This window comes from Ischnura elegans, chromosome X (genome assembly GCF_921293095.1).
Source record: "Ischnura elegans chromosome X, ioIscEleg1.1, whole genome shotgun sequence".
Taxonomy (NCBI): domain Eukaryota; kingdom Metazoa; phylum Arthropoda; class Insecta; order Odonata; family Coenagrionidae; genus Ischnura; species Ischnura elegans.
The window spans coordinates 79,474,050-79,487,922 of record NC_060259.1 but is presented as its reverse complement, the minus strand read 5'-3'; the positions used below and the strand labels follow the sequence as shown (position 1 = coordinate 79,487,922).

The 13,873-nt window shown below is 34.5% G+C and overlaps 1 protein-coding gene across 5 annotated transcripts in view; it reads left to right on the top strand.

Annotated features, from left to right (window-relative positions):
* The window catches only part of LOC124170671 (collagen alpha chain CG42342-like), a 460,311-nt gene that overhangs the window by 393,084 nt on the left and 53,354 nt on the right, over positions 1-13,873 (top strand). For 4 of the 5 annotated variants that reach the window (XR_006867531.1, XM_046549557.1, XM_046549556.1 and 1 more), the window contains 2 exons: positions 5,448-5,516; positions 7,399-7,578. Coding sequence is in view for 4 of the 5 variants with exons in the window: in XM_046549557.1 (XP_046405513.1) it covers positions 5,448-5,516; positions 7,399-7,578 (249 nt within the window). In the remaining variant the exon portion in view is untranslated. Of the gene's footprint in view, positions 1-5,447; positions 5,517-6,045; positions 6,100-7,398; positions 7,579-13,873 lie in introns of all 5 variants that reach the window. The other variant, XM_046549555.1, reaches the window with a different exon arrangement.

Genomic DNA, 13,873 nt, shown 5'->3' with positions numbered 1-13,873 from the left:
AGATTATTCGGTGAGCTTAAGCAGATTAAGCATAAGCTTTAAGCAGATTTACAGCATTTAATACATATCGTAGTTTTGGTCACTCTTAGCATCACATTCAGCAATTTGGAATATGATTTATCCCGAATTTCGTCTTTTATTTTGCTTTCTCCAGATTTAGCTTTGCTGTATGTAGACATCCAGAAACCATGAAATGTTAATTTTTCCTACTGATTTGGAATTTAATTAACTTAGAAATTAGTCACCTAAATTCCCTTGTTAAGCTTAGCTTGTGAGTTTGCTATGTAGCATTGTAGTTTCTTTATCTTAATAATAATTTAATTATCTTTTGGGTGCTAAGGGTAAATTTAATCATTATACCTTTTATACTAATTTACATAACGTGTTGAGATTGTAATGTAATACGCTTGCTTATGTACAATAAAATCATGCAGTTAATGTATAAACTGTGCATGTTATTATTTGTCCCTTGATGACGTAGCTATTTTCATGAATAGCTTTCCCTTCTTTATGATAAATAACTTGCATGTGTGGCGTAAATATAGCTTTCAACTGCTTTATTAACATTGGAAGCAGGATCAGTCCTTAGGGTCAAGGGCTATTTTATTCCAATTTCCTTCTTAATTGTCACATATTTACTAACTAACCGATAAAAAGAAATGGACCATAACTAAAATAATATTATCGTATTATTTGGCGCTTTGGCAGTCTAATACCTCTTAATTTCTATTGTCTTATATTATTTTTTTATGTTAACGAGCTTTGGAAATATTTCGCTCCATTGATTTTGGCTATTTCAATTTTCTTGTGTGTTGATTTGATCTTTCTATTCTATTGTGTTTTTTTCTGCTCTGACTATTGCATCCAACTGATAAATGATATCAATCAATTTCATTTCATTGAGGTGATTTTAATTATTTTAAATTTTCTATTGAATGTGTTATTTTGTGGCGCTCTTATCTAGAACCACGAAGGTCCTCTATTTTGGGGGAATAATTTAAAGGCTTGCTACGTCACAAACGTGTGCATCCAGTGTTGAATCTTAATATTGTTTGATTTTTTTTCCTATAGCAACTTGAGATATTCTTTTCAAGTATTGCAGTAACTTTAACGTAGTCTTCCACAGAAAATACTAGTTTTTATTTTCATATTCATGCATGGAACAATGATATTTGATTTTGACATGGTAATTTTATCATAAATTACCTCTACTTACATCACTTAGAGAATTTTTTGTATCTCTTTACGTGCCAGATTACGTACATTTTTCCAGTTTTATATATGCATTAATTCTGTCTCCATTTTGTATTTTGTGTTAACAGTGGTTGTGAACCTTTCTTTTTTTTATTAGATGTATATTCTCTCCCATCAATTGCATTTTCCAAATTAAGATTAATCTCAGTTTGTGAAAACTTAAAAAAACATCGTAGACATTTTGTTCGACATTGCTACAAATACTTACCAACCCGCTAATCTTTTATTAGATTCGTCGTGCACTTGTTTTTGTTTGTAATACCAAGTTATATTTGAATAAGACGAAGCATGCAACTGCGTTAATATTTTGCTTTGTTGGTGTGCGTATGTATTGATCGTACCCTAGTGACTGCTGCTATCCTGCGTTTGCTGACAGGGTAAAAATATTAATGTTTCAATTTTCATCCATTGACGTGACGCTATTACTAGAGTCATGCTCTTCTTGGAACTGCTTCTTACCTAGTTACCTTATCCCATCACTGTTTTTTTATTTATAGCAGTAAATTGTCCATTCTATATTCTGTAAACCTTTCACTTGCCAGAGGTATTAACCATAGTGTGCAATTACTTTTTCGTCGAGATGTCATTGATTTTAATCGACTTGAGTTTTATTTGGGTGAATTAGACGATAAAATGGAGGTGTACATGTATTCTAATGGATTTGAGATACGAATTTGGAATCGGAAGATTTGAAGATTACTTTGTGGGTGAATTTTTTTTTTCTAATTTTTTAATATGCATCAGTTACAAGGGGTGGAATGTTTGTAGCATCAGTACTGATTCGTTTTTATGTCTACTGCATGATAAAGTGAGTGTTGTAAAGATCAGTCTTGTCTGCAAATTTTTTGCCTAATTATACCTGCTGTAAAGTATGGTATTTGATAATATCGACGTTTTTTGCATTGAAATGACTGCAGTTTAGTTGCAGCTTATTGTAATATGAAGAAGGAGCATGCAACCATCTTCAAGTTAAAGTTTTAGTGTATCGTCTAAGTTACAGGATACCGGGGTTCATGACCCACCTTTTGCTCCTATATATGCTCCATTGCTTCAAGCACTGTCTGAATGAGGCTGTTTTCCTTTTATTTTGAGTCATTTGCATACTTATTGTTTTTCTTTTAGTTTCTAAATTATATTTTACTCGGCTACTAATCCAGTGGCGGCTCATGACATTTTAAGAGAGTGAAGTGCTGAAAAGATAAACTATTTTCCCGGTGTTCGAGTCAATGGTTTTCTCATCCTCTTTTGTAGGATAATCAATCACTAACCTAACAATAATTGACCTCTAACCTTTATCCCTTATAAACTTTTCTCCTCTAAGTCAAATTGAAAAATTTCCAACGGCCTAATTTAATTCCAATCTAGCACATTTCCATCGTATTAAACAGAATTATCCCAGGTGAATGTCAAAACGCGTTGTTGTGTAACTGAGGAAAGATCCGATGCATGTACTTTACAAAACGAATTTTTATTTTGCTACCTGAGAAGAATTTTGGACAAAACTTCGTCTAATTGTCAGGTATTTATATGATTTAGATACCCGCCATCATCAGTCTTCCTTGTTGTGGAGTTTTCAAAAAAAAATAATATTATTAGCTTGATTCAAATTTGACGACAAACACAAGGTTAGTGGTGTTACGGGCGCAGCATTACCTCACAGATTCTTCAGCAAGTGGAAGAAAAACTGGCGGCCGAGATTAAAAGCACAGTTGTGTCCTCCGGGTTGCGGATGATGAATTTTGGGTTCATTCCACGCGCGCCCTAATACCTGTTTTCAATTTTCTGCTCACTTACACTGCAAAGATAGTACTGGTCCTTCGCCTTTAATCTTCATGTTTTCGTTGGTGCCTATTAAGAACGGTCATTATCGGACGGAGATAGAGGAATACTCAATGTAGTACCAGAATGATTCCGGACGGAAAAGTTCGACCACAAGATGGCGTGTCACGGCGGGTTGCTGATGAAGATGTACCTCTAAATGTAGAGCAGAGGTTCTCAATAACAATTTATCAAGGTCTGTGCTAATTTTTATAGACTACCGTAAACTAGGCAACCTTTTACCCCCATTTGCGACACCCAAAACTTCAGATGCGTCTAAACATTTACTAACAAGAAATATAAAGTAGCATTTAGTAAATAAATTAGCAATGATGGCGGTCCGCCACTCGGATACCACTGATATGCAGGTTAGTTGGGGAATATTAAACTGCACCAAAGATACGTTACTTGGCGACGGGATGCAATTAGTAATTAATTACGCTTTTGATCATCCGAGGGCGATAATAGCAGATCTTCTTCGTACATGTATGAGTGGAGTTTGGAAAAGGAATGAATATCAAATGGATAGAAATATCCAAGAAGAAGAAGGAGAAAATTTAAGTCTTCTGAAAATTCGGAGAAGAAGGCAACACAACCTTTATCGACAATACCGTGCGACATGATGGCTTGATGAGGACGATCGTCTCAGGGTAAGTGTACGGAAAGCATGCTGCCCCAGCCGCGACGTGTGTCCATCCAGGGATACCGACTTACAAAAAATATTGGGGGGGCCCAAACCGGGGATTTTGTCCTGGTAAATTTAATAGTAGTGAGTTTTAAGTTTTTCAAGCATTTTAGAAGGGTCATATGATCAACATTAGAACTCTGATAACTCGAATCTCGATATCTGGACACTACGGGGAAAATCGAAAAGCCTGATACATTTTTTCTTCACACCCATAACGAATTTTTGAGGGGGCTCGGGCCTCCTCGGGCCCCATGGAGTCGGCGCCACTGTGTCCATCTCGAGATAGTCTCATCCTCCACTTCCTTGGACTCATCCTAGAATGGCGTCGCCGTCCCATTGCCGCCGCGGCGCCACTGCGTTGGGATGATTTCGGGGCATAAAGGAATTGAGTGTTACCGGTTTTTGTAGTTTTTGCATGAATTACATCTCATCGGCCCAATAAACATGGATATTTCCCGTTTGCGTAGCGTTTGAGAGAAGCAGGAAAATTTTTGTCAAACGTAAGTCACTCGGGTTGCGTAACCATAGGATAACGCCGGACGGTGCCCGTTGAAGTCTCCGGAGAACTCTAAGGTGAAAATTATTTTTTCGCGTCATTTTCCATATTTTCTAGGAGTCCGCAGCGTTAAAATTACTCCTAATGTATCGTCAGTCATTCCCCTATCCGTAAAATCAACAAATGTGTGTAATCGCGTTCTCACTTTCCATAGAGAACTCTATCGTACTTACGGCGTTTGACACTTTCGACTGTGGGTATGCATGGAAAACCCGGATTTACGATTTTTGAATATTTTTGAGTGTAAGATAGGGAATATCGGTGTATTCGACACTTTTTCCGGGAAGCACAGCGAAGGGGCAGTGTCTAAGCGATCTTCCTGACACACGGCGGAATGAGAGTCATCCATCATGTTGTCTCTCGAGTTGCATACGCCTGCCGGATGTTTGCGCAACCGATTGAGATTGAGGTTTTAAGACATATTTCTCAGGATTTCAGGAATTTTGAATACAAGAAGCAGACTACGCTATTATATAAGCCGATTGTTGATTTTTTTGGGAATTAGGAAGGTTTATTATACGAGTGAAGTGCTTTCAAAAGCTTAACATCCAGGTGGCAGTTGCCATGGACACAATTGTTGTTGATTGATGAAGATGGCCTCTATTTGAGTATTTGCATGATTGTTTCAACATTTTGCAATAAAACTTAGTGTTAATTATTTGCATTCTAAACAACTTGAGGCTCGCTTAACCTCTTAAAATGTAAATGAAGTGGTACTTCACTTGACGAGCCGCCACTGTTCCTACCAATAGCTTTAGGGTGGGTTTCATCGATTCATTTCCAGTGTGATATCTATGTTTTGAAAGATTTTGAAAGATTTATTGATTGGTTACTCCACTCTGTAGTGATGTTCCAGTTAATTTAGCATAAAGGTGGAGTGTGTTTTTGTTTATTTTTGTATTAAATATTATATTTTTTGCCTATTAATGTACCTATCTTTAATATTAAAGCAATTAATTTTGCCTCTGTTTTTACTTGCCATCCCTGTGTAAATAAATTTTATTGTAATGTGAAATTCATTGAATCTTTATTGCATGCTCTCCTTAAATATTTGTACACTCTTTTTAGTAGGTATATTGAAGTCTTCAATTGCTGGAGTATGTAATATATGAGATGATATTTTAATTTCAGGGGCTAAAGCGTTCAGTTACCACACTAAGGGGTGGTACTTTAGGTTATGCAGAAATAGTTGCTGTAAAGGTGAGATTTCTCTTGCTTTTTAAGCGAATATTGACACTAACAATGTCTTGTTTCAGTGGTGTTGCATTTATTTTGTAGTTATGGATTTTAGTAGTCTGTAGCTGTTGGGATGGATAGCCTCTCACTGAGGATATGGACTGGCAATGCTTTTCACCTTAGGAACATTATAACAACCCTTGTATTTTGTTGTAATATTTGTTTTTTCCCTAACCCCGCTGCTAGTAGTGTTAACCAAATTCTTTTAGTGTGAGAAGGGGCAGTGATGGCTTTACCTTCAAATATCTAGGTGTTTTATTTTTATCTGTCCAGTGCTGTCAACTGAATTGGAATTTATTAATGTCATTTAAGCACTCTAGTAGAAGTTGGTTTATTATTTTTTTGTAATATTTTTATTTTAAGCATGTGTTCTTATTTATGTCTGTAAGTCCATCTTCTATGTTGTAACCATATAAGTATTTCTTTTATAACCGTCTCAGCTCTAAGTATTCAGTTCTTCTAGCCACTCATTTTTCAACACTAATACTTCTAGGGCCTCCAAGAAAGTGGGCATAACATATCAGCTCAGAGCATCATTATGTTGAAAGTAAGTGCATACTATATATTGTAAATGAAATTTAATAACTGCATACCTGTTTGCATTTGATTCATTCATTTGATATTTTTCATGATAATTATGCAAAGAATATTATCAAGCTCAAATGGATAAAAATTATGAAAATTCCATCTTATTTGAATTATTCTCATTTTAAGGGTTAGGTTAATGAAAAACTGGTGCACTAATTAGATGTGTGGGGAACCCAGAAAGTTGCCTTCATTTTATCTAAAATACTCAATAACTTTTTCTTAAGCAGTTTTGGAGCTAATGAGATCATAAACTTTTTCTGACTTGTTAATTTATCAAGTTTCCCTTCCAAAAGTGGTTGTATTGATGCTCTATATTGACCATTATCAATCATATATTCAAATATGTTCTTTGATACTCTATATCTCAACCATGAGGTATTTCATTAACAAATTTTAATTTCATAATGGTCACTCAGTGTGGAATAGATATTATTCTATCAAAAGCTGTTAAAAAATCAAACTTTAAGGAACCTAATCTTTATCCTAAAAATTCTTTATGACGCTAGAAATTTTAATTTTTTTGGTCGATCAACTACCACAACTTTCTTGCCTAAACAAATATTCCATGAAAATTTTTATTTACTGTGGAGCTAAGATATCTTTATTGATGAACTTCTGTGATACATTCAAGAAACCAAATTTTGCAGCTGTAATGTTAGCAACCACAATGGAAAGAATTTATTACTGTTGAAAGCAGCTAGGAACCATTAAAACACCACCAAAATTAATTTAATTCAACTGTATACTGACCTACTAACTTATTTTTGTAGTTCCTCTCTTATTTTCACTCATTTGAAATTAATTTTTATCCATACTTATATTTATGTAGATTTTGTTAGATGAGTCCCATGGTTTACTTATGAAACCCTCTAACATTTGGCTTTTTAAAAGTACTTAAAATTTACAGGAATGCATGAGGAAATAATTTTGCACGTGTATTATCCTTCCTAAACAATCTATTTGTATGAAGTGCATACTATGAGTTTAATTATTGGAATATTTCTTTCAATATTAATTGTTTAGTAGGAAATACTTCATTAGTTTAATGTAGTAATTCCTCACTTAGCAGTTGTCTGCATTTAAAATTAAAAGTTACTTATTGGTGAAACTTTTTGTCTCTTGCATTTTTGAGTTTATTTTCATCATGCATGCTTACATCAGAATGCATACTGCATATTTCAGCCTATGTTTTTTTATTAGATAGAATAGAATCCACAGTAAGAGTCAAGATTGGTTTTAAATACCTCATACATTCTAGGGAGAGCCGGGTGAGCCTGGCCCCCCGGGTCCTCCAGGCCCACAGGGCCCAGAAGGCCTTCCAGGGCATGATGGAAGGCAAGGGATACCTGGTGAGCCAGGCCCTGCTGGCGAGCGGGGACCTGTTGGTCCTATTGGACCCCCAGGACCAGTTGGAATCGGAGGAACTCCAGGACCTAAGGTGAGCTTTTGTGTGAAATTTCTTTTTTGTCACACATTTTATCTTTCTATATGCCTCTTACTTCATACAGTATTTTTTTTCATTCTGGTCTATTTTAGGAGGAGGGCTCTTTATTGCTAAGTTTTAAAGTTTTATTAAGTTTTTAGGTGATAAAGATTTATAAATTTTAACATATCTTTTTCATAAAAATTTTCCTTTCGAAACTTATACTGTGTGGTGAAAATTTAATTTTAATGGCCTGGTTACATGGTATACTGACCCATACAAGTTAATTTCTTATTATATGAATACAGAAATGCACCATGTAATCACCCAAATTATGTGAATGTGTGAACAGAAAATAGAACCTGTTCTAATTTGGTTCATATATTCATTCATGTTCCTATCAGGTCCACTAAAATCGTTCCTGTATTCATCCATTAAGTTGAAAGTGCCAATGTACAGTGTAACTAGGCCATGAGATTCTATTACTTTTACTCTGTATTAACAAATAATGCATAATGATGTTTAACATTAAATCAATAAGTGTTTCCTCGTGGCAGTTTGCACTGTGGCTGCACTGAGCTCATTATGAGTTAAAGTGAAGTGGTCCACTGCTTTTGTTCTTTGAGGTGAGATTTTATGCATGTTTTGCTATGTCCATTGGGGAAGCTCCAATGGCATCCAGAATAGCTCAGGTAAACAAATTCAGATCAGGTGCTTCTGCTTACCCAACGAATATGCTGTGAAAATCTTTGGTATTCCCACCATTTGATCATATTGTAAAATATGGTGTTATCTCACAAGTTTTACAATGCTTAATGATGATAATAAGTGTCTTCCTGGTTCAAGGCAAATCCATTCACTCCTTATCTGTCCAGGGGTAAAATATTAGAGGTCAAACAAGAGTGTTAAATTATCAGTCACCCATTGTGATACTTAAATTTGGTCAATTATCGAAGAAAATTCTCCGCATTCTATCTTCGTTCAGGTATTTAATGGATTACTCATCGTTATATAATGGAATTTTAGCCGAAAATATCCTCGACTTTCTTTTAAGTGATACATTTGAAGCCACTTCTTGATTCCTAGGTTTTGTTTAGTTTATGATAACCATCTTAAGGCATTGTATTCTTGACTGACATTGCAGCCCATCTTGCTGAGAGGTAATAATGCCATAAAATGCTCTCTTGGTTATGTTAGAGATATGCATATTTCTCAATACTGTTGAAACATAATGAAGGTTTCAACAATGAGGGAGAGGTGTATGTGAGGAAATCGACCATTTATTGGTTGTAAGTTCTATTATTTTATATCATGTGGAATGATATTTACATAATTTGTATGCTTGGGTGCCAGAAGGATATATTTTTGATCCAGTTGGGGGTGGGGTAAGACAGCAACTGCCCTCCCTTACCCTCTGATACTAAAAATGTTTAATGCCTATGACATTGGAGAGAGTATTCCATACTCTCAACTGTCATATTAGTAAATTCTGCCCCCCTCCTGCTCCAGAGGGGATTAGCCCCCCTGAGACTTAATCCTGAATATACTGCTGGCAGGATATGATGGAAGGAAAAGGGATGGATTTTTTTAAGCTCCAGGAAGAAAAGTTAGGATATGAAATTGAGTGGCTGAGCAAACTTTTCTTCGTAATGAAATTGGCAACACTATTAAATATTTTCAGAAGAGGGAATCTCCTAGGGCAGTCAAATGAATACCTTTCCTAATATTTTACTTATTTGTCTGTCATATTTCCTTGATTTCTTTTTTTTTCACCTTCAGAGACAAAAGTGTGTGCAATATTAACCCAGGAAAGGGCACGCAGGGTGTATATGGTTCAAATATTTTTTATTTTATTTTTATTTTATCTTTATTTAATAAAAATACTTATTAGTATCAGTTTAATTCGGTGGACCTATTTAAAAAGGAACACAGCATAGCTATATAATTCCAAGGAAAGAGAAAAAAATAGTTTCTTTGGGGTTTCAATGACACTTCACATTCTAATGTTACATTTTGCGGCACACCCTCTCCTGGGTTAAGAATGGCATTAGTGCATTTAAAACAAATGCACCTTGGTATACAACTGAAAGATTTAATTTGGAGACTTTGGTATATTTGTTTTTCCTTTAGAACCCTGTCTTTTAAGGAAGTAATTCTGGCAAATTTCCTTTTTGAATGAAGTCTAAGAATCAAAATTTTTTTTCAAATGAACTCTTGCTTGTTAAAATCTGTAATGGATATTAATTGGTGAGCTCCATTGTCAACTTTTTCCATGTTATCTGGACTGAATGTTAGGTTTTCTTGAGAGAAGTGAACAAACTGATTTAGGTATTTACTGAAAATAGCTTAAACAAAAGTAAGTCTGATAAGGAGTGTGCTAGCCTGATGAGTTCATTTTTTATGTGTACTGTGGGTACAAAAAGAATCTTGATGTTGTAGGAGATGACTTATTGGACAGTTTGTGAGTGCAATTAATGAGTGCTTTTTATGGTGGAGATTTTCTGAGAACTTCTTGACGAGTCTAATGAGAAATATTAGGGAGGGTATGTTTAATTTTTGTTTATTATTGTGTTAAGAATTACCTATTGTTTACCAATTTTTGAGCCTTTACTCTGTTAGGGTCCTTTCCTTGGCTTATTGTGCATATTTTAGCTCCAAATAGTGTTTACAAGGCATAATTGTGTTCATAATTATCAATGTTAGTTTTGGAAGGTAATATGTGTCACAGGTGCTTGATGCCTCAGTTTTTTATCAATTTTTTGTGATAATGTATTTATTAGTTGGTAAATATTAATAGATATCTCCATTGAAAACCTTCAAAGGTTTCAGATGTATTTTAAGTTTAAGTAGGTAAATCAATGACTCCTGTATAATTTTCATTTGAACCATTTAAATAATTGAGATGGGTAATTTTTCTAGATATTGCTATAATCTGTCATATTTTGCCGTGAAGTAGTTGCTCATTAGGTAACTTACATAGTTGTACCATCTAGAAGAAGATTTGGCTTTGATTTGTGGATGAACATCAAGTATTTTTCGTTGTTCAAGGCAAAACCTGCTTTATTTTGAGAATTCTAAGGGACTCTTAATATGTAATAAAAAGGAAAGCAACTATTATGCTTATCCTTGATGTTGTTCAAGGCTGTTTTTACTGGCACATAACTATTTTATACATGATATATAATAATAACCATAGTAATTCTGAAAGTAATTCTTCTGTTGATTCAAGTATATCCATTAAAATATTATGCAATCGACTCTTAACATCCTTGGTATTGAAGGAAGTGGCAAAAAATGTGTGATAAAATAAGAGGGATACATTTATAATCATTTTCAAGCATTATTTCAATTCCAGTATTTTTCTTTCGTATTATATTTTATGCATATTCTATTTTATTTAATGTAATTGCTGAGTTGATATCTCATCTGTTTATCAGAACACATATTTTGTGGAAAAATATAGTTGAATCTTAAGTGTAGAAAAAAATTAGCTATTGTGAGGACTTAGACAAATTATAATAAAACTCTAAATGCCTGCAGCTGTCAGAGGAAGAACTACAAAATGGATTTACTTTACCAGTTGGACAAGTTAACACGTTGGGTACGGATGGCGAGAATTCTCGTCATTTTTTTCCCAAACTTTCCGGACGGATGACGAAGATTCTCGTCATTTAGGCGCATCAACCTTAACAATTTTAAAACGTACAATACGTATTCGTTAGTACATTTTCAGTTGTTGTCCGTTATTCATAATGAATTTATGCATCATAACGTTTGATTGGGTAAAGGTATATTCTAAACATTAGCTTTTTAACCATGTTTAAACCAAAGGCATTACGCCCTAATAGGCACATATTTCCAAATCGGCGTTCCTAAGAATTTAAATACCCTGGTACGAAACGTGTTAAGAATCATGAATTGGGTCATGAAAAGGATTGATAAAGACTGATGAATAATCAAACTGTCAATTAACATCATGTACTGAATTAAAACTGTCTGGGCTGTAGCGGGGAAAAAAGTTTTGGGGAGTTTTGTGGAAGACATTTGAGGGGGTTCTTTTCTAGGGGACACTCTGAATATCATTTCTTCCAAAAATTTCAAGGGTTTTGAACTCCCTTACCTCTCCCCATGCTTGCTACAGCCTCAAAAGCTATTCTGTTAATGCAGTATTGTCTCCAACAGAAGAATTATTTTATTTGCTGTTATAGGTAAATACCTAAGAAATAAATTCAGGACCATATTCCAGAACCTATTCCATCTTGAGTCCTCACTCTACCTTGATGGTTCAGATCTCAGACTTCAGTTGAGTTTTAGTTTAACTCCTATTTAAATAATATAAAGTTGCAATTTGTCTCATGTAAACTTGGACTCAACTCTTTTAGGCTAAAGTAGTTGTGGTAATCTTCAGTTGTAACATTTACAAAGTGCATAATACATTTATCCAAACTCATGTGATTCATGGTCTCCTGCTCACCAAAAACTAGCATTACTGGAGTATAATTTTATGTGGAAGTATATTTATGAGAGATATTTTATTTCAAAAATTTTAAATTAACAGTAACAAACATCTAGGAATTTTTGCGACTCAATTTGAGTTTGGACTCAACTTATAAACTTTGGAGTGTACGTGGTCTGAGTGGGCTTTGAGATTTAAGATAGTTATTGTAACATCAACATGGCAATTAAATTGAGTTGGGATCAAGCATTGAGTAACGCACTGGAATATGGCCTTAATTGTACACCCATTTGGGTTGTAATGGCTGAAGGACAAAATTATTAAGAGATTGATCTCAACTATTTTTTGATGGAGAAACAAAGTGTAATAGCCTTGAAAAGCATTACTTATGATCTATTAAGCCAAATTTCAACTGAGGGTGTATCTATTGAGCATAAGAGCATGAATGCCATTTCCCCTGGTTTTTTAATTGGTATCATTCAAATTAGTTAACTGCATGCAACTGCTACTTCAATCATGTCTCTTGTTAAATATGCTGGCAAAAGAGTCGTTTAATTTTTTGTCTCAATTAAAGCTTAAATTTTCCTTTTTTTTTTTGATAAATTGCAAGTAAAAATCCACTGCTACATAAAATGAAACATTGCTTACCATACTATTGTTACTTAATATAAGTGAATCCCATCATTTCTTCATTTATTGATGTTTTAATAACTTTTTGGTGGTAGATGTTAAAGGTTAACTTATTCTTAATGTGGTGTTATTGTTTGATATAAGTTTGAAATGTGGCAACTGCATGCTTCTATTAGATAAACTCTTGAACACTAAGTAACCTATGATCGGGATACATTCATCGTAGAATAGAATCCACACTGTAATATATTCTTCAGTCTAAAATACAGGCCTGTTCTTGTAGCACTTTAGTGAAGGTCACAATATGGAGTGCGTTTATTGCATTAAATATTTTGAGAAATTCAGTGAAGCACCCTTGTATCCATTGAAGAATTTAAAAATGCTCATATTTAATAGCTCATTGTTCTTCCATGAACTGTATTTTCACCCACTTTAGAAAAAATCATTTTTTGCCCATTGGTCCAGATTTAGATGAAGTCTCTCCTATAGTTGCATTCTTCATGGGTATATGGTTACCATGGGTATATTTGGTTCAGCTGGCTCTTCTTGCAGGGAAGTGGGAGTGAGTCAGCTGCCCCTGGACTTTCAAACGATCTATGTACCTTTGGAAGGAATGGCTCTAGCCCCAACTCTACCATATTGTTTCTACATAAATGGCCTGCATGCACATATCTGGTTTGCTGGTTGATGTGCACCAGGTATGTCACATGGCCTATAACTTTGCATACCTGCGAATTCTGTGCTAAAGTCTTATCAGTTTATTGATTTAATGCTAGCCCTTACCTCTACAAGACTTCTAATTTTCTTTCATCTTCCAATTCCTTTATTGCTTCTTTAATAAGAATTATAAATCTTTGTAGCTTACCTTCCGAATAACCCTTGGGCCCTTGAAATAGTTTACATAATTTTGCATGGTTTAGTAAATACAGTTCTGTTGACTTGAAGCTTTCCTTGTGGCTTAGTTTAGAGTTTTGGATGTAATCTAATTAGGTATTATTCATTTTGGCATGTGTTAGCCTATCTTGTAGTATGCACTCTGATTTTCATTTCTGCATGTAAGTTTGTTTTGTTCCCTATTTGACAAGAGACATTATTGGAATTTTTTCTGTGAGTATTCCTTGGTAACCATGTATTCCCATTTATTTCCTTCTTAAATGTTAATTTTACTATTTGTAGATGTCAATTTATACCAGGATTGGAAATTATACCAAAGAGTGTTTGAGA